We start from the raw sequence: 21,410 nt of genomic DNA, 5'->3' as shown, positions 1-21,410 counted from the left end.
GCCCAGACGTTAAACCGGAGAGCCGTGCCGACCGGCTATAAATATCCGCGCTGTCTAGCCCAGACGTTAAACCGGAGAGCCGCGCCGACCGGCTATAAATATCCGCGCCGTCGAGCTCCGACGTTAAAGATCGGGAGACGAGCCGGCGTCTATAAACGGCCGAGCGGAAGGCCGACGAGCCCCGTCGTTAAAGATCGAGAGCCGCGCCGACCGGCTATAAATATCCGCGCCGTCGAGCTCTGACGTTAAAGATCGGGAGACGAGCCGGCGTCTATAAACGGCCGAGCGGAAGGCCGACGAGCCCCGTCGTTAAAGATCGAGAGCAGCGCCGACCGGCTATAAATATCCGCACCGTCGAGCTCCGACGTTAAAGATCGAGGGCCGCGCCTATAACCGAGCGGAAGGCCGACGAGCCCGTCGTTAAAGATCGAGCCGGCCGCTATAAATATCCGCGCCGTCGAGCTCCGGCGTTAAAGATCGGGAGACGAGCCGCGTCTATAAACGCCGCGCCGACGAGCCCGTCGTTAAAGATCGAGGCCGACCGGCTATAAATATCCGCGTCGACTCGGCGTTAAAGATCGGGAGACGAGCCGGCGTCTATAAATGGCCGAGCGGAAGGCCGACGAGCCCCGTCGTTAAAGATCGAGAGCAGCGCCGACCGGCTATAAATATCTGCACCGTCGAGCTCCGACGTTAAAGATCGAGAGACGAGCCGGCGTCTATAAACGGCCGAGCGGAAGGCCGACGAGCCCCGTCGTTAAAGATCGAGAGCTGCGCTGACCGGCTATAAATATCCGCGCCGTCGAGCTCCGACGTTAAAGATCGAGAGACGAGCCGACGTCTATAAACGGCCGAGCGGAAGGCCGACGAGCCCCGTCGTTAAAGATCGAGTGCCGAACCCGCGACTGTGAACTTGGATGGAACTAAGGACGCCAAATAACGAGCGTTCGCAAGTACTAAATTGATTAAGGCCGATCGGCCATCAGTTTGTCAATACTTCACATTCGCGGAACGCAAACAGTATATCCAAGCGCTAAACGATTTTGAGGAAAACGAGCCAATCGATTAACCTGATCGGTCGTTTAGTGAGAAACAAGTCGAGCCTAGTTGATTCTACGAATGAGCATCAAACAGAATAAAAAGGGGCAAGGAAGGGCAAACAAAAATACAAGTAAAGGAATACAATTATGCCGAACGGCACGTACAAAAGTTTTACATTAGCAAAGCGGAGGAAATACAGAAAGTACTTAGAAGAGCTCGCCTCACTCCGGGTCCTCAAAATTAAAAAAGGCGTCCAGGATATCATCTATCATGGTCGCCAGGTCGGAGGCGGGAATGTGCATTCCCGCGGGAAGATGGCCACCCTTCTTCAAGTACGCCATGGTGACCTTGACCGCCTCGGCGAAAGTGGAGGAAACGTTGCCGCCGAATTTTGCGCCGAACCGTTCCGAGCAGAGGTATTCTTGGCGCGCTGCTGCTAGGCGACTCAACTCTCCCTCCTTATATTGTCTGAGCGCCGCCCGGGAGGCAATCAGTGAATCTTGAAGAACTTTCTGGTCCACCTCCGCTTTGGTGCGTTCAACAGAGCGCCCATCCCGTTCGGCAGCCAGTTGGGCTTCCAGTTTCTTAGATTGCTGATCTAGGGCTCGAACTTCAACTTTCATCTTATCCAGATCAGCAATCGCCTGCCTCTTCCGGCCACTGGCACGCTTCACGTCCCCGTCGCGCTTCTTCACCAAGTCTTCGAGTCGAGCCACCTCTGTAGCCAGGTCGACGGCCTTCTTCTGTTCGGCCTCGAGGACTTGTCTCTCCCGCTCGGCCGATGGACCCCCCGACACTTGGAGTTTTTCCAAGAGATCCTCCAGCTCGGCTAGCCGATGGCTAGTGGCGATTTGCTCAGCCCAACGCTACAAGGGAAATAATAAAATCAGGAGCTAAACGGTAGCATGGCACAGGAAGAAAAATGAACGTACCTGAGTGGCCTGCTGCATGTTGTTATCGCCGAGCTGCTTGGGCGTCATGAGGGCCACCTGAATCTGGGCGTCCTCGAAGAGCTTGGCAAGCGGACCCGTCAGGGTTATTTCGTGAACGGGGCTCGATGGCCGATCGACAGATAATAAATATTCCTCCGAAGGAAATCGGAGGGTTGTCTTGATGGTCGGGTGGTCGGCCGGCCCTGTCTCGGCCGTAGTCGCCTGGCCCGAGGACTCCCCTATGGTCGAAGTCTCGCCCAACTGTCGTAAGCGACGACGAGTCCGCGGAGGAGAGCCAGAGTGTTGTGCGATGGGCGAAGCCACGGGGGTCCCGATCTGCGACTCCGTGCGATCGGGCAAGGCAATCTCGATCGGCGCCCGTGGTTCGCCTTCTTTGGTCGGCGGAAGGATGGAGTCTCTTCGACGTTTCCGCCGAACTCCCGATGGTAAATCCCCAATCTGAGGGATTCCCAGCTCGGCTGGAGCAAAAGAAACAGGATCTGCCTCGACCTCCGTTGAAGCGGCTTGGGCAACTTCTGTTTCAGGGGCAGACTGCGCCCCCCCTCTCCTGCATCTGCCGGGCGGCTGGGAATGAGACCCCGCTTGGCGAGCTCTTTTTTGGTGGTCGCCTCAATTTCCACGACCTTCAGTTTCAGATGATCGGTAGCCTTGGAGCGCCACATGACTTCAGCTGCAGTGGAAAAAATTAAAATCAGTTAGATAAAAAAGGCGAAGGGAGTAAAGAGTCTTACTCATGCGGTAGGGGAGATTGGCCCGAACGGGAGATAATCCAAAAATGTACAACACCCCCTTGAGAAGCAACTGGTCGATTTTGTATCGCTGACCGGACAACCAGTTTGCCGCATGAAGGTAGACTGGATTGCTTCTGAATTTGCCGAGCTCCGGCTGGGTCGGCACAGCGGTCTGCCATTTGGTTCGGAATGCTGGCCGCTCAGGAAGTCGTATATAGAAGAAGAACTCCTTCCAGTGCTTGTTGGAGGTTGGCATATTATCAAAAAATTTGAAGCCTATTCTACTCTGAAAAATAAAAGTGCCCAGCTCGGATTGTTTGGGGTAGAAGAAATAGTGGAATATCTTGGGGTCGAGTGGGATACTGTGCAGCTTAAAGAGGACGACCACCCCGCTCAGCAGCCTAAAGGAATTCGGCACAAGTTGGCCGAGCGGGATGCGGAAATAATTACAAACCTCTAAGATAAAGGGATGGGTAGGAAATCTAAGGCCGCCCTGGAATTGGTCTAGAAAAAAATAAACGGTGCCAATCGGAGGGTCATGGGGCCGGTCGGTCGGGTCGGCTATAACCATTTCATGGTCATCAGGAATCCCGCACGTCTGAACAAGGCGCCGAGCGTCCTCTTCATCAAATCGACTCTCCATGGTCAGATACCAAGGGCCATGAACACCAACAGCGGGTTCGGAGGAGCTTGCCATCTCGGAGAAGCAAAAAGATAGCAAGAGACCGAAGGAATGGGAACAAAAGAGGCAAAACGAGTTGGGAAGACCTTGTAAACGAAGGGAGAAGACTCACTGAGAAGGAAACGGACGGAAAGGATCACCGGTGGGATGGTAGCCGCCGAAAAACAGGAACTGGATCGTCGGAGGTCACAGCAGAAGAAGAGGCAGAAGGACAACGCGCAAGCAAGCATGCGGCGAAGGAAGGAGACGGAGGCTTTATACGGCTGAGGTCGGTCGGCCTCCGCCGTCGGATGCAGGTCACGAGAGACGAGGTCATCATCTAACCGTCCATTTCAAAGTAATTGGCGTCCCATCGTACGGATCATCACCGCCACGCAAGAAGAGCCACGTGGCGCTCTGTCACCAGGCGCAATTAAGGCGCCCATATCGCGCATGCTTCGGCTTAATGAAGAGGATTTGCGTGATTTTCGAGAAGATTTAGACAAGCAAGCATCCACGTTGAGCGACAAGACAACCAAAACGAAGAGCCGAGTGGCTAAATTTGGCATAAGGGCCGAACGGCTCAAGGGATATTATAAGCGATGGTAAGGCGACGACCGCCCGCTCGGACACATAGTCCAGTCAGTCGGACTCACTGCCTCCTTCGACTAGACTTGAAGGGAAGGCAAGTGATCCGGCGGTAAGAATGGGGGACCCACTTCCTGAAGGGTCTCAGCTTGAGGACAGATGGAGGGCTGACTAAGCGGTTAATGGCCGCGCCGAGCAGCGGAGTAAGTCCGAGCGGAACCAAAGATAACCCAGTCATGGGCTGGGGTTTCCGACGCCAAGGCGGGAGAACCGAATGGCCGAGCGGGGCGTCTACCCGGCTGGGACCGTAGGTCCAAGCGGGTGGTCCGTTCGGCCAGGATAAGGGCGAGGTACGAAGGTTAGCCGAGCGGCCTATTCGTTTGGCTCAGGATATGAGATGTCAGCAAAGGCATGTCTAATGATTACGCCGTACACAAGAGTGCACGATGGAGGATCTCGCCATCACATCATGGAGAGGTTGATATAGTAGCGGTATTGACTTATGGACGTCTTTCTGACAGACCCACACCTGGGCATGGTCCTTCTGACAGACCCATACCTGGGCATGGTCGAAAGCAGGTGATGGCTTTGATTGGCGCGCCCAGGCTCCTTCGAGAGGTCTTTATAAGGTCTCCGTTTCTTCACCGGAGGTACGCGAGTCTTCATCCTGAGGCCACCTTTTTTGTTATTCCTCGCCTGACTTGAGCGTCGGAGGGCCGTCGCCGGGACACCCTTCCCGGCTCGGTTTTGCTGCAGGTTCACCGGAGCACTCGAGGATCCAGCAGGGAGCGCCACGTGCCCAGTGTCCGTTGACTCCTGGTTCAGACAGGATCAACATGTAAAAAATTTTTATAGGACAAAATTGATCACCTTCATAATTAGTTGATTCAAAGAGCTAAAAACTTATATTATTAAAAAAAAAATCCTTAGCAAACTTATAAATAGACAAAAAAAAAAATCTCAAAACAAACAAACTTGTAGTATCAAACTTAATAATCAATCAAATAAATTTAAAAATATAAAAATTTTAAATAAACAAATAATTCGAGCTTAGTAATATTTAAATGAACCAAGTTTAAGTCAAACTTAAAGCATCATTTTAAAGACTTGATTAATGTTATGTGAAACTCAATTTGACTTGATTAATTTAATCAAAAACAAGTTTAAAGGACACAAAGTTTCACTCAACTTAGCTTGTTTACCGTGACTCGATCAAATACCCTTTCAAACTTTTTAAATAATTACTAAAAATTCATTAAAAAATTTCAAGTGTTAAGCTTGAAGGTCGAGTCAATATAGGTATGGATCACCAGGCCCAAACTCGAGCTCAGGCTCAGGCTCAAGCTCAGGCTCGGGCTCATAACAAAAATGGCCTAAGCCTAAACACCACCAATTTGAGTTGAGTTCGATACTTTGTCTGACCGACTCTTTTCTCTCTCTCCTTCCCGTCTGTTGCCGTGCCCGTGCAATTTAGCCCTAGAACACCTCCCTTTACCTTCCCCGCATCCTTACCGTCTTCCTCGGTCCTCCCGATCTCTGCCTCCGTCTGCGCGCACCCCCTCTGTCGCTCGCCGGTACTCCCCACCAAGCCTCTACTTCGTTTTTTTTTTTGCCTTTGTTTTTCGTTCAAGATTCGCGATTGATTCTGCCTTTTTGCGGATGAAGAATTCCATCTCTCTAGATTACTTTCCCAATCCTCGATGGCTTCTTTCACAAAATCGAATCAATCTTTTCTGGAACTTCCAAGGCTATAGACGTATTGGCGGTTTCAGTTATAATACGCGGATGATCTCATTTGGTAATATGATCCCGAAAGGAGCCTTTTTTCTTCTTCTTTCTTTAATGCTAACAGGATAACAAGGAATTAGTTTTGTGTTCGAATTATACTTTGACTGGGCTGTCCCTGAGAGGAAAACAATTGTATTCCTAGCGTCTGACTGTAAGATTGCTTCCTTTGGTGATTGAAGTACTGCAACCTGTTGGATCGTTTGTTTGAAATACAATGTGACAGCTTCCAATGTATGCATACCAAAACAATTCAACGTAGATATGTGATCTTTTTGCATGAACAAACAATGGGATTTTGTAGGTTAAGGAACTAGAATAATCTATAGATCTCAAAAGAAATTGGCTTGTTGATTGAAACGAAAGTAAGTTTTGCTATGTTAATGTATTTTACTGGCCAGCCACTTACTTTTCAATCTAATACCAATCTAACATCAATGCATCATAATGATGATGCATTGGTCAGTTCTCTTCAACTTTGATAGTCCTCATTCTTCAATGGTGATACATAGGCCAGAATATTGTATGTAAGAGAATATGCCATTTAATTTGTATTCCTATTGAAACTTTCTTCTTCTATTGGTCTATTTAATTTGTTTTTATTTATTCTGTTCCTGTACAAGTTGATATTAATATTCCTTTGAGTTTTTTATTATATCTGTTAGTTTATAATACATATAATTAAAATGACTTAATTGATTTAAGTATTAGTAATGATATAGACTTGCATATAGTTCAATGAAGAGATATGTAGTTAATCCTAAACATGACTTGACAATAATGATTGTATATTTGTTAGTTAATCATACAAAATAGTAGTTATCCAATTAAAAATTCACACTGTACTTTGATTTGTTAGAAGAAGGCTCACATAGGTAATTATACTTTTATTCTCATGAACATTGAGTTTGTCTATCTTTTTTATTGATATCAAACTTTTAAGTTCATCCTATAGTCATGTTCACATTTACTGATCAATTCTAATATTGGTTCCATGTTATGGTTTCTCGATCAATTTGGAATGTACACTTTCTGATGCTGGCTTCAGGAGTAAGAATAAACAAGTGAAACATTAAATAATCTAACAAAACTTGTGCTCATTCTACCCAAGTACCCGTACCACTAATAAAAATTCGCAAGTAACAAACAATCTCAATTTTCAAGTACCAATAACTAGTATGCTTATATCTTTGCATGGAAATATTCCTGATTATGACTCTTTTTAATGTTTGACTTTATCGTGTAGTAGCTTTGACACACCACCTTAGTTGTTGTTTGGGTTGTTGTGCCACACCCTAAGGTCTGGTGCTGGAAGGTCAGAAAGGAATCCAGATCAATACCTCCCTTGTCAATCTCATTTTTCTTCAATGTTACAATTTTTTTAGTCAAGATCAACAAAATTATAAGAATATGTACTTACTAGTATTTTAGTGTCTATCACTATTTAATTTCCCTTTTCCCTCTTGTATTATAGTGTTGATCGTTATTTTTTTTATGTTTTGTTAACATGTTTACTTAGATTTATAGTGCACTTGCTTTATTAGGAGTTTAGATCCATGGATGTGGATGAAGCTGGTTGAGGATTTGAGAACTTCAGAGAGTTTCTTGTCTTACCAAACATCCTGGTTATGGAACATCAAACTCTCCCAGTAGAAAATTTGTTGATAAAGGATGCAAAAAATACCTTTCTTTCATCCGCAATTTCTACTGGATCTCAGAATCCTGGTATAATTTTATTTTTTGAACATAAATCATTTTGTTTTGTAGATTGTGTTTCAACATTAGCTATCTTTTTGAAATGTCAATATTATAATTCATATTTGGATGGCTATGTTTAGTTAAAAAACCTACACGGCAATGGGATGCATGGACCCGACAAGAGGAGGAGAATTTTTTTAATGCACTACGACAAGTTGGCAAGGTTTTACCTTTTTCTACTTACTTTTTTTTTATACACAGTCTACTTCTCTAATTTTTGCTAACTTGATATCTCGTTTCTCATATTATAGAACTTTGAGAAGATCACCTGTCGTGTTCAGAGTAAAAACAAAGACCAAGTATGTACCTTTACATGACAAGTTATATATTATCATATTTTTCTTCCAGTATATTATCATATTTTTCTTCCAAGTTGCTTTAGGCATGGCATTGTAAATTTAATTAATTTCACATTACTGTTAATATATTAAAAAAATGTGAGGTTTTTTTTTTTTTGCAATTATATGTGATGGATCTTTTTTCCTTTCCGCATCATACTTTGCTGCTAATCATTTAAGTTGATAGTTGCCTCTAATTGTATTCATGGGCAAAGTGCAAAATGCTTGATTTATACTGTTAGTTTGTTATACTTTTTCAGTTTTCTAACATGATTTTTTTTTCTGGTATAAAGGTTAGGCATTATTATTATCGCCTTGTGAGACGTATGAACAAGCTTCTAGGACCTGGGTTCTCATTTGATGCTAAAAATTCAAAGGATACTAATGCTGCAATGCTCCGATGGTAACTGTTCATTATGTTTCTATTGATCTACTTTATTAGCATTGACTGCACTAGTTGTTCTGTTATTGCCCATGATGAATATTGAATGAATCTATATTCTCTTTGCCATAACCATGCTTGATGTATTAACATCCTCAACTTTATATTAACATGACTGTAAGGTTATCAGAGTAACATATGGGTTAGTTCCTATGATACATCCAATTGGTAGTGCATCGTTCACATGCACCTTAAGGAAATTTGTAAAATGGTTACCAGGCTAATTTAGTTTAAATTTGATGGTGGCACTTTGGGTTGGGATATAAGCTAAACACTTCTTGTTAATTTAACTGAAGCTTTATAATCTTGTTAAGACAGATGTCTGAATACAGGTTCACTTATCAAATGGCCTAGCTAGTTATATGTTGCAAAAAATATTGATCATGGTTGTTTTATATGGTAGGTGGTCTTTACTAGAAAAACACAGCTGCACTGCCTCAAAACTGCATTTGAAACCCCGGAGGTTTAAGATATTTATTGAAGCTTTGGTCAGTGCAATTTTCCAAGCCTTTTATGCTTCAACTTTCTCCTTTCTGGTTACCTATCAGAAATTAAATTGGATGGGTTGCTTTGTAGGAAAATCAACTTCTAAAGGACAGAAACAAGACTAGAAGAAAAAGACTTCCTGAAGATGTTTATTCTCATACATCTTCAAACATGATTCTCAGTAAGGGACCAGGGAATGACATTTATCCAGTCAAATTACTAACCGTTGAAGCTGCGAACACTAACAAATCAACAGCTTCGAAAGCTGCCTTCCAGAAGACTGAGATGTATTCAAACGTGAACTGCAAACGGGACTTATCTATGAAATCACAGAGGCAAAAAAGGAGGCCAGGTGAACTATTCTTGATTCTGTTTGATATTACATATAAAACTCCTCTCCTAATGCCACAGGACCTGTTGTGTTGACATGATTAATATGCCCTCAAATTGGAGTTGCAAATTCAATATATTTTTTTTGTATATAAGGTGTTGTTTCCTCTGCTGAATATAAAAGATGGGAAAAGGCTGCGATGGCAGGCGTTTCTTTGGTTGCTGATGCCGCTGAACAATTGGAGCGAGCAACCAATAAAATAAAATTTTCTTTTAATGGAGAAACCAGTGATGCAATATCCAATAAGATCACAGATGGTGGTAAGGCCATCGATTGATTGATCCTTTATTTAAGAATTTTGTGATGCTTCTTAATTTGTAATCCAAATAAGTGAAACATCTACAACATGACATGGCATCCATTGATTCGTACAGGAATTTTCCCTGACCAGATGACCAAATCAACCACTGAACCTTCTTTCAAGTTGAAGTTACAGTTGTTTCCCGTTGATGATCATACTCGAAGTGTTCTTGAAAAGGTACATTCAAGTCCATGCTGGCTTTAAGATTGAATCATATCCTGTTCCATCTTTGCAACACTTGGGAGTGAAACATTTGTTTGTCTTGTGTGCCCATAGAGAGGGTGTTGAGAGGGAGATAGGGGATGGGAGTGGGAAGAAGATATAATGGACTATGGAGTTTGGAAAATAATGGTCAAGTTTAGCAGGCATTAGCCAACTTGTTCAAACCCTAAACCGCTCAAGCCAACCTTGGTCTAATCAGACTTAGACATGAGAAGTCTTACTTTGACTTCATGCTTGTTTCTTCTGATGTTAGTTTATTGATCCTAAAATAATCAATAATAATGATAATGTGTTCATTTGCATGTAGGATGGACACAATCCACATTTAGAGCTCACTTTAAGTGCTAGGAAAAGGATATCGTCAGTCATGGAACATCTACACCGCAAGTGGGGAGACTCTAACATAGCATCAGGAGAGCTCGTACTTCTCCCCTACTCTGTTAAGCAGGAGATAGTAAGTTCCAAAATGTGGACTGTAAAAGACACTGTAATCAGTACTTCAGATGTGTATGCTATGGTTGGCAGTCCTGCTGTTTTCCGTCTGAGGTATCAGAAAACCAACAACATCTCAGTCAAAACTTGAATAACTGACATTGGCCACTTGATATCTTTCTGACTAATATCTTGTGTCAAGGTATGGCTGGTTCACCACTTTAGAACATGGGTCAAATGGTATTCAATCATCTCACACAGCTTCATCTTCTGAAAATTGTGACCTTTTAGAAGATGCTCGACATGGTATTATCCTTAAACATTTAATTTGATAATACAGACCTTGTTTGATGTCTGCAAGTCACTCATGGCTAAAACTACCTCTGTGATGACAGAAAATCAAGAAAGTTTAATGGAAGATGTTGCAACTCCAATTACTGATGTTCCAGAGCAGGATTGCACTCACTGTGAGGATAGATTTTTTGAGCCTGCCGCTGATGCAGGGCCATCTTCTATTAGAATAGCTAAAGATGAACGGAAATGGAAAAAGAAGGATATGGTACTACTGTTTCCCATGTTCTAAGTTGCTAGTCTTCCTTTGAGCCAGTTTGTTCCAGTTTTAATGCAAATATAAGACGTTCATTTCTGTATTTCAGGTCTATGCCGAACTAAACTGTGTCTCTGCTGGGGAATGGGCTGATAGTCTAACCAATATAAGTGTTGGAGATCTATTTAATGAAGCATCCAAGGCTGCTAATTCAGAACGAATAAATTCCACTGATGAACCAACTGGCCCTTTGCTTCATCTGGCCTCTTTTAGTTGTGACTCATTTGATGCAGCTATTGCTGCCCACATATCTGGCCATCAATTATCTCCCATTTTGAATAAGGCATCACAACCATCCATCTGGGATGCCGAAGATACCCGTGATCAATTTTCTTTTCAAATGGTTCCAGATGAGAGATTGAATCTTGCCTCTAGCTCTTCCACTGAGGCAGGCGAACAAGATTCTTCTAAATCTCTACCAGGAATTCCAAATTTTCTGAAGGTTTGATGATTACTGCCTTTTATTTTCCTAAACACGGAGTGTTTGCTCTTCAGATATTGACTGAGTTGTTACACTCCTTTGTTGCTAGGATTTTGGTGGACACGGCTTTCGAGATGAACCTCTTTTCAAGTCGGAGGTTGAATCTTGTCAAGCTCAGTCATCCGATGAGAGAGGTTATCAGGACAAGGATACTAGTTTTGCAGATATTTACTGGGTATTTTTTCTTTCGTCAGCATTTACTCATGGATGGTTTCTAAACATAACCTACACGCAACTAATCTAATGTGCTTTCCACTCGTTAATTTGTATAGGCTGACTCTTTAGGGCCACTGGACTTGGACATGCCTTCCTCTAAGTTTCAGGGCCAAGAACTAATATTTAGCGACAGCCTTAGTCTCAGTCGCTTGATAGCCAACAGCCTTGACGAATTCCAGAATTTCTCACTTTTTTGCGTGGACGATAAAGACTCCGGGTCACGCAGAGCCTAAAAATAAAAGAATTGCCCGGTTTAGTTGCGATGCAAAGTTGTATACTCAAACCACTGGCCATAGATAACAAGAGGATGGGCTTGAAGGCTGTGGGAATTAGTTGGATTGTTTGCATAGCTGATAGAACCTGTAAAGGCAAAATTATGTACTTTTTCCCACCCCTGTACATAATATGTTGTGGTTATTATGTCGAGAAAGGTTCGACTAGAACTGAATAGTTCTTGTTCATCACCCACTAAATATATTGCCATGGGCAGCAGTGACCTGAGACCTGCTAACTGGGAAAATTTGGATGGTTAATAATGTCATACCTACACTTGCTTCCTAACTTTAATATCAGGGCTACTGCACTAAGTACACTTAATGTCTCATTAGTAACTTTTTGGTGTTAATACATTGTTCATATGTTTTGAGTCATTCAAAATCTTGCATCTGGCTTTCTCTCTTTGCTTTCTTCAGATCCTTGTCATTAGATTGTCTAACATAACTTATGTTTGAATTCTATAGCTTGTATTGGAAGTTAGATTTTGGTTTTTAGATTAACAAAAGGAGATCACATTGTCCAAGAGTCTTGGAGTTGAATCACCAATAATAACAGATTAATTGATCCATCTTACCATGACATAATTTTTCCCCCCTTAAAATTAAGGTTGTAAATGAGCTAAGTCGAGTTAAATTTTATGTTGTTCAAACTTATTTGATAAGACAATCAAGTCAAATCAAGCCGAATAAAAAAAATAGGTTTTTACCGAACTGCATAACGAAGTTTGCCAAGTATATATCCATTTCATGTATGTTACTTTGAAAATTATCAAATTATGTATGGGATATCAATTTTACCCTCCGCCTTTTTCCTTGTGGCTGTCGCATGCATCCAAATTGAAAAAGAAATCAAAATCACGTTCGATTTCTCTTCGCGACGGGCATCCGAACCAACACTAATGGTCGTCAATGGTGCAACTTCTTCGTCAAACCTAAACCTAAACACCACGCCATTTCCAACACTAATGTGTTTCCGATGGTTTGCAACATAGTGCAACAACTCAATGAAGACAAACGACTCTCCCTCCTAATCATCGAAGTCCTAACTAGAGGAGCTTCTTAGAAATGTTGAAACCCTAAGGGATGTCAAAGAGAGAGCAATGAGGAATAGTAAGGTTAGGGTTTGGGATTAATAAAGAGAAGAAGCAGTAGAGAGTCCTACCTTAGGTCGTCGGAGCACTAGCACTAGTCGCTGACTCGCTGAAGAAGGTCGGAAGCGTTTAGGGTTTGGAGGGAGAAGAAATCGAGAATTAGGGCAAGCAGTTGAATGGATTTCAAAATACACTGGTAGACTTTAAAAACTCGTCTAACATCAATTTAGATCAGTCAAATTGATTTGATTGATCAAAACAATCGATACAACTAGGAAGTCAGAAACGAATCGATTCGACTAAAAGTCCATAGATCAATCAATTGTTTCAGTTTCTGAATTGAATATAGACAAATTAATTCGACTGATATGAGAAATCAGTCGACTGATTTAGTTTCTAAAGTAAACAGAGATGGATCAATTCTACTAATATGAGAAATCAGTCATTTGGTTCAGTTTCTAAATTAAATAGAGATAAATTGATTCAACTGATATGAGAAATTAGTTGACTAATTCAGTTTTTGAATTGAACAGAGATGAATCGATTCAACTGACATGAGAAATTAGTCGAGTGATTCAATTTCTGAAGTAAACAAAGACAAATTGATTCAACTGATAACACCATCGATTCTACTAATTACTGTATTAGTCAACTGAATGACAAATTGATTTGATTGATTGACAAATAATGTCGGAAGCTAAATATAAATGATATGACGATTATGATCACTCAAGCATACCATATTTGAGATTTTTGATCCCTCCTCTTTCATAATATATGAAAATAGCAAAACATCCTTTCTGAATCAACTCGGAGACAATATGTCCTCATTAGATTTTCTAATCTAGATCAATTTAGCTCTTTACTTAGAAAAAATATTTTGAATAATGCATCAGAAGCAACATTGGAATCCATCTTGACATGTATGCCTCTATTTAGGATTCCAAGCAATAATGCTACATATTTTGTTGTGAAGGATATAGCTACGTTGGAGAATTTGAATGTCTCTTCTTCCAAATTCCTATTCTCAAATATGTTCACTAGTAATCTCTTAAGATGTCGAATTTCTGGTATGCTGAAGAATAACATAAAGGGACTACTTATAACACTGATGTGTTTTTCATGGAGTATAACTCCTGAATGATCAAGATGAATTGAATGAATCACCTAAAACATACTTAATCTAAATAGGTTAATGCTATCAAGATGAATTGTTAATACTATTTAACTTTAGTACAAAGTGCATTTTGATTTTTTTTTTCTATGTCATACTTCCTATCTAAAATATGTTAAGGATCTTTTAATCTAAATAAGTTATATCATCTCTAACCTATCCCTTATGTGTATAGATCTCATTGTCTTGTTTTTCTTAGTTCATCAACTTAATTTAACTTATTAGTAAATTTAATATTTTTTATATTATATGTTATTTATGTTTGCTGTCATTCTAATTCCATAATTATTGTTTATATTTTTCATTCGTGGTATAGAGTTAGTGACTAAATTAAATTTAATTTGTGTCACTAAAGATATTTAATTGAATTTTATAAAACTTTATTGTTGCTTTGTTATATGACAGGAAAGTAAAAGAATTACATCAACTTCAGCAAGTGAGATTCATTTATCAACTTTAAAGGACAAGTTATATCAGATGAGTAAATTGGGGCATTTAATAGATTTTTATTCTAAACTTCCACAAAAGGAGAGACAAAGAGTATTAACAAAGTTAAATATAAAAAATATGTTTTCATAAATAAAGCTATAATGAGAAATAAATAAACAATTTAAAAAAACTTATACTTTATGAATTTATACCTTTGGAGATGATGATATATGCTTCGGCATTCTCATAGATATGCTAATGAGATGCGATAGGACAAGGAGCTAACGCAGTGAAGGTGGTGAAGTCGAAGTTTGACCTAGAAGCTTTCGAAAACATAGTACCGGTGAAGTATATGTTGGAACCTTTGTTTTTGGCTAGAGGGAGGTGAATAGCATTTCTTCGACTTCTTCCTACAACTTTGTTAGCTGAAACAAAAACAATGGAAAGCTAGAAAGAAATACAAGGAAATACAATGCTAACTCCTAGATTTACTTGGTCTACACCTCCTATAGATGACTAATTCAAGGATCCACACCGATGAGCACACTTCCACTATGAAATTCTCCTTCTCAAACCAAGCTCAAAGGCGGAGAAACCTTTATAAGATGATCTCTTCCTCTTACAAGATGAAAGATGAGTTTAGGAGGAAGAGATTTAGAGTATGGAAGTTTAGAGATCACTTGGAGAGCTTAAGGATGTTTTTGTATGAAATGTTGTTATTCTCTCCAAGCTCTCAAGTATTTTATATTTGAGGCTGGTTTCTAAAACCCTGATCACCAGTCGATTGGTGAGAATATCAATCGACTGGTAACAAGTAATGATTACTATTCCTATTAAGATCTTCAAGGATTCTATACGTCATTAATCCAACAGTATTCTACCAGTCAACTGTCCTCATGAAATAGTCGACTGATAGGCTGCTGTAAACTCTCTATGAGTTCGGGATCAAGCATCATTTGACTAATATAACCACTAGTTGACTGATACGTCTCAAGCTGAGTTTTAAACAACTCAAGTATGATCCTTTCATACTTAAAGTTTACCCTTAGCCTAGACTTACACCTTCAAGCATCTTCCATTAGCCTCATGCCCTTAGGATGCTTCCGATCCCACGACTCCTCATCCTTGCACTTGCCTTCAAGTGCTTCCTTCGTTTATGTCATCCTAAGTCTTTTTTTTGCCAAGAGACCACATCTCCGGGACTTCACCATCAAAAGCCACGCTCTGAGACTTCATTGGCCAAGACTATCTTCTTGGACTTTCCTTGCTAAGTCTTCATACTTGGATTTTCTTTTGTACCTGTTACTCAACATTCATGTTAAATCACCAACATTGCTTAACTTAAACTTATTTAGCTAAACATCAAAAGTAAATGATACTTGGAGTAAGATTGCTCCAACAGGATACAATTTGTACTTCAAAACTGGCTGTGAAGGAAACAATTTGGACTTCAAAATTGCCAGACAACAAAGAGGCCAATAAAGATGTCGATAGAGGTGAAGAAGCTAAATATTAGGAGGATCGGTGATATAGGACTTTGTTGGTGAAACATTGAACGTCGAGAACAAGTAGACGACATGATTTGGGAGGGGGAGTTAGGGTTTTGCGTTTTTGAAGATGAAGGACTTCATCTAAAAATTTTTATGGGAAAACTAAAAGTGATTCGGGATACATTTTTCCTTGTCAAGGTGGACAATGACGTGGATGAGCAGGCGACGTGGATGAGGGGTAAAATTGGTACATCATATATAATTTGGTAATTTATAAACTATCCTATGCGATTTGGTAATTACAAAACCTTACATACGTGGTTCAGTAAAATGCTAATCGAAAAATTGTTGGTGCAATTATATCCTAAATGAGAAGTTTCAATGATTGATAATTATTTAAGTTTAGGTTAATACGTTGGATCTAACTTGAGTTACAAGTTTGCAGGATAAGAGAAGTCCAAGAAGGTCAAGCACCAGATTTTTGTCAAGATGAAGTCCGTGCAGGTTGGAAAATTGAATGCAAGGCAAGAGAAGTCTAAGAAGGTCAATGGCCAGATTCTTGGCAAGATGAAGTCCTTGCAGGTTGGAATACTAAATGCAAGGCAAAAGAAGTCCAATAAGGTTGAGGGTCAAATTCTTGGCAAACGGTAGGAACTCGAGCAGATTTGATGCTAGGGTAGACGATGACTTAGAGGTGAGGAAACTCTAGGCACAAAGTCTAGGGATCAATCGATTGGTAACTAATCATCGCAATCACTCAATGGCCCCAAATCGATTAACCAATCAATTAGGCATAAGCCTAATTGATTAGTGAAATCGATTAGAACGATGTGATGCACAAAGAGTTTATGATAGATTGGTGCAATTGATCAGGGACTTTCTGTGACTCACGAAATAGGGGCCGAATCGATTGCCCAATCGTACAATCGATTAGAGGTTTTCTACGACACATAGAAGACTTGTCTAATTGATTAAACAATCGATTAGGTACTATCAATTAGAGGCTATCTGTGAACTCATAGAAAGCTGCCAAATCAATTGGCTAATCGATTAGGCATGACCAATCAATTAGTTCAGTCGATTAGAGGACTTTCTTTACGAGAAAAGAACTGTGCCAAATTGATTGCTTAATTGATTAAGGATACCAATTGACTGAAGACTCCCACCAATCGATTAAGATTTAAAATAGAGTAATCTCAGCCATTGATCTGAAGTTAGTGGTCGTTCAACAGAAAAGTTAGAAAATCTATAATTGAGTAAGCTTTCCTTCTAATTGATTAGAGGCGATAAAAAGCTGAGAAACGGCTAGATTTTGAAGCATTCAAAAAGGGCAATTCAGACACTGAACAACTACTATTCTATTGCTCTCAACTGCTCAAGATCAACTCAAGCTCTCCTCCTTGCTAGATTTTCAAGCTACTCAAAAAATGAAAAAGCTATTTTAATGTTTGTAATCTTCTTTTTTTTCTTCTTCCTTGTTGTGAGCTATTTCTTTTGAGAGAGAGAGAGAGCTATAAATTTTGTAAGGTTTATCCACCTTCGGTATTGATCTAAGGAGAAGTTTCATAATGAAAACTGTGACCGTGGTATGGATCCTTGGATTAGTCACCTCAAAAAGGTGGATACTAAGTAAATACAAGAAGTTAGCATTCCCTTCAAGTTTTCGCTGCGTAAAGTCAAGTCAACCAAGAAATTGAAGTGAGTCCCCCCCCCCTCCCCTCCTCTAGCTCAACCAGTCCTAACAAGTGATATTAGAGCTTGGTGACTTTTCAGGATTCACCTCCAAGGAAGCCCAAGTTTAGAGCTACAAGATGCTACTAAAAGAAGGACACAACACTTCATGACCACCATTCTATGAAGGCAACAACTTTACTTACTGGAAAAGTCGCATAGAGCACTATCTCATGACTTTTTATGGTTCTCAATCATGGAGGTATTCACGACACTAACCGAGGATGGAAAATTGATTAAATCATCAAAGTGGACTATTGAACAAAAGATGAAGGCTCAAGCAAATGCTAAGGCATTGTGACTCTTCAATGTGGGTTGAGCTTGGAGCAACTCAATAAGGTTGTACCCTTCAAGAGTGCTAAGGATTTGTGGGATAAACTCATTGAGCTAAATGAAGGCACCAATGATTCAAGAATTGTAAAGAGAGATCTCTTAATAAATTAACATCAAAATTTCATAATAAAGAATGGAGAAATAGTAAGTTCACTACATGAGAGATTCAAGGAACTCCTAAACGGTCTCCATTCAGTTGAAGAAAGTGTGGAGAACTAAGATCTCATAAGGTATGCACTAAAATCTTTCCCAAGAGATTCATTATGGTCATCCATGGTGGATGCCTATAAGATTTCAAGGGACTTGTCAATAGTAAAGTTAGATGAATTATTTTGTGAACTTGAATTGCATGAGCAAGCTAACACAAGAATAAAGAGAAAAATATAACATTAGTTGTAGGTGAAAAGAGCAAGAAGAACCATAAAGAAAAGAAGGAGGAGTCATCTTCAGAATCTGAATAAGATAATGATAGTGATGAAGAGCTATCATTAAGTAAAATAGTAAATTTTGTTCGAAGAATGATGAGACGCTCAAGGAAGTTTGACAAAATGGATGTCAAGAATCTTCAATGATGACCAAATAAAAGGTAAATCTCTTGTGGATTAAAAGTCTAAAACTGATGTAATTTGTTATGAATGCAAAAAAAAGGACACTACAAAACGGAGTGTCCAAAATTGAAGAAGCAAGAAGAAAAGATTAAGAAAAAGAAGAAGACCTTGAAAGCCACATGAGATGAATCATCTTCAAGCTCATCGGAAGAAGATGAAAGGAAAAGCTCGAGGCACATAACACTCATGGTCTTAAGCCATGTGGAAGATAGTGAAGATGAAGATAGTCATGGGGAGAATGCGGAATCTTCAAATGAGTCATCATCTAGTGATGATGAGATAATTTCTCCCAAGCTTGATAAGATGTATGCTGCCATTGCATCTTTAACTAATGCTCTAGCAAAATCAAAAGATAAGGTTAGAAAGTTACAAAATGAATTGAAATCATTTAAGAATGAAATGGTGACATGATTGAATTTGATGACCTTAAGAATGAGAATGCATCTTTGAAATTACAAGTTGATGATCTTAGACGTGCTTTAGAAAAGTTTACTTCAAGCTCTAAATATTTGGACATGATTCTAGAAACTTAAAGGGGGTGTTTATAACAAAACGGATTTAGGGTTTAAATCACAACATAAAGAAATCAAATTCATGTCTTTAGTTAGTAGAAATTATGCTTCAAGGGTTAAGATTGTGCAAGCTTGGGTACCTAAATAATTTGTTGTTGATGCTATCAAACCCAAAATTTAGGTACCAAAATATTTGATTTATCGTGTTTGAATAGGCATGCGCCAAGGGGAGCATCCAACAACATGATTTATAGATAGTAGATGCTCTAGGCACATAACGAGAGATTCATCAAAATTCTCATCATTTAGTCACAAAAGTAAAAGTACCGTTTCTTTTGGTAATAGTGGTGAATTAAAAGTCATAGGAATTAGGTATATTAGAATTTCTGAAAAAATTATGATAAAAAATATTTTATTAGTGACAGGTGTGACTTTTAATCTTCTAAGTGTTACTCAACTATATGATTTGGGTTATAGAACTGAGTTTAACTTATCTCAATGTCTAACTAAGCATAGTGAACTAAGCAACATTATGCTCATAGGCCACAAAAAAGAAAATATTTATCAAGTTGAATTATTTGGTACTACTAATGTGTTTACTAAGTGTCTCGTGTCTAAAGAAGAGGAGACTTGGTTTTGGCTTTAGAGACTTGCTCACACCAACATGAGAAATATCAAAAGGCTTTCAAAGAAAGAGTTGGTGCAAAGATTGCCAAAGTTGAAGTTTCAAAAGGACAAAATATGTGATGCATATCAAATGGGTAAGCAAATTAAAACTACCCATAAAGGTAAAAATGTTGTAAACACTTCAAATGCATTGGAACTCATTCACATGGATTTGTTTGATAGTAGTAGATATATTTTTTTAAATGGTAGTAGGTATTGCTTTGTGATTGTAGATGATTACACTAGATATACATGAGTATTTTTCTTGAAACATAAGGATCAAACTTTAGATACCTTGATTACTTTTTATAAAAGGGTAGAAAATAAAAAGAATAACAAGATAAACAAAATAAGAAGTGATCATGGAGGTGAATTTGAAAATGATAAGTGCATAAGTTTTTGTTTAGAAAAAGGTTATAAACATGAATTTTTCACCCCTAGGACTCCTCAACAAAATGTAGTTGTTGAGAGGAAAAATAAGATTTTGCAAGAGGCCACTAGGAACATGATAAATGAATATTCACTTCATAGCTACCTAGGCTGAAACAATTAATACGGTTTATTATGTACAAAATTGAACATTAATAAATAGATTTCTAGGAAAAACACCTCATGAGTTGTGGTTTGATAAACCACCTATAAGTAAACATCTTAGAGTGTTTTGTATATAAGGTTTACATTCTAAACACCAAAGATCAATTAGATAAATTCTTCGCTAAGGCAGAGGAGGGCATCCTTGTAAGTTACTCAAGTCATAGCAAAGTGTATCAAAATTGCAATAAAAGATCTAAATTAGTTGAAGAACCATTAAATAATTTGTTTGAAGAAAATCCTCCCTCAACTCCTACTAGAACAAATGATGAAAAATTATATTTTGAGTTAGAGAAATTAACATTAAACGAAGAAAATGATCAAGGGGGAGAAAATCAAGAGAGTGATGGTGAGAAAATTAAAACCTTACCACTTGAACCCAAAATTACAACAAATCAAGAATCAAGACCTACTAGGATTCATGTAAATCATCATTTGGATCAAGTAGTAGGAGATATCACACAAGGAGTGAGAACTCGATCTTATTTTAGAAATGAAGGAAGTCAAGTAGCCCTAATCTCTCAAATTTAACCAAAAATCATTGATGACGCCTTACTTGATTCGGATTGGATTTTAGCAATGCAAGATGAATTATCTCAATTTGAGAGAAGTCAAGTTTAGAATTTAGTTCTTAGGCCTAAAGAAAAATCAATTATTGATATAAAATAGGTTTTTAGGAACAAACTTGATGATAAGGGAGTGGTTGTAAGAAACAAAATTAGATTAGTTGCTAGAGGCTTCAATCAAGTAGAAGGGTTGGATTATAATGAAACTTATACATTCGTAGTTAGATTGGAGTCTATTAAGATAATATTGGCTTTTGTCACTCATAAGGAATTTAAATTGTAGCAAATGGATGCAAAATCAGTGTTTGTAAATGGTGTTATAAAAGAAGAGGTATATGTTGAGCAACCACCGGGGTATGAAAATTTGGAGTGTCCGAATCACATATATAAACTTAAAAGGCCTTATATGGGCTAAAAATAAGCTCCCTGGGCTTGGTATGAATGATTGTCAACGTTTCTAGTATGAAAAGAGTTTTAAAGAGGGCAAATTGATCTCACCTTATTTTTAAAA

General features: G+C 39.4%; 1 protein-coding gene across 2 annotated transcripts; it reads left to right on the top strand.

Moving 5' to 3' along the window:
* The first annotated feature begins 5,376 nt into the window (after nucleotides 1-5,376).
* Nucleotides 5,377-12,000, top strand: LOC122015564 (TSL-kinase interacting protein 1-like). Of its 2 annotated transcripts, XM_042572537.1 has the most exons (16): nucleotides 5,377-5,548; nucleotides 5,640-5,772; nucleotides 7,304-7,484; nucleotides 7,598-7,680; nucleotides 7,769-7,816; nucleotides 8,149-8,258; nucleotides 8,701-8,785; nucleotides 8,874-9,135; nucleotides 9,270-9,434; nucleotides 9,549-9,652; nucleotides 10,005-10,243; nucleotides 10,332-10,435; nucleotides 10,525-10,688; nucleotides 10,786-11,178; nucleotides 11,267-11,392; nucleotides 11,490-12,000. In XM_042572537.1, the coding sequence occupies exons 3-16, from the start codon at nucleotides 7,388-7,390 to the stop codon at nucleotides 11,664-11,666; spliced, it is 2,157 nt and encodes a 718-aa protein (XP_042428471.1). In that variant the 5' UTR covers nucleotides 5,377-5,548; nucleotides 5,640-5,772; nucleotides 7,304-7,387; the 3' UTR covers nucleotides 11,667-12,000. The 2 variants fall into 2 exon arrangements, with proteins under 2 accessions (XP_042428471.1, XP_042428470.1); XM_042572536.1 differs by lacking the exon at nucleotides 5,640-5,772.
* The last annotated feature ends 9,410 nt before the right edge of the window (nucleotides 12,001-21,410 follow it).

The sequence above is a fragment of the Zingiber officinale genome, chromosome 8B (assembly GCF_018446385.1).
Source record: "Zingiber officinale cultivar Zhangliang chromosome 8B, Zo_v1.1, whole genome shotgun sequence".
Lineage (NCBI taxonomy): Eukaryota > Viridiplantae > Streptophyta > Magnoliopsida > Zingiberales > Zingiberaceae > Zingiber > Zingiber officinale.
The sequence above is the reverse complement of the archived record's forward strand: the minus strand, read 5'-3'. Positions and strand labels throughout refer to the sequence as shown.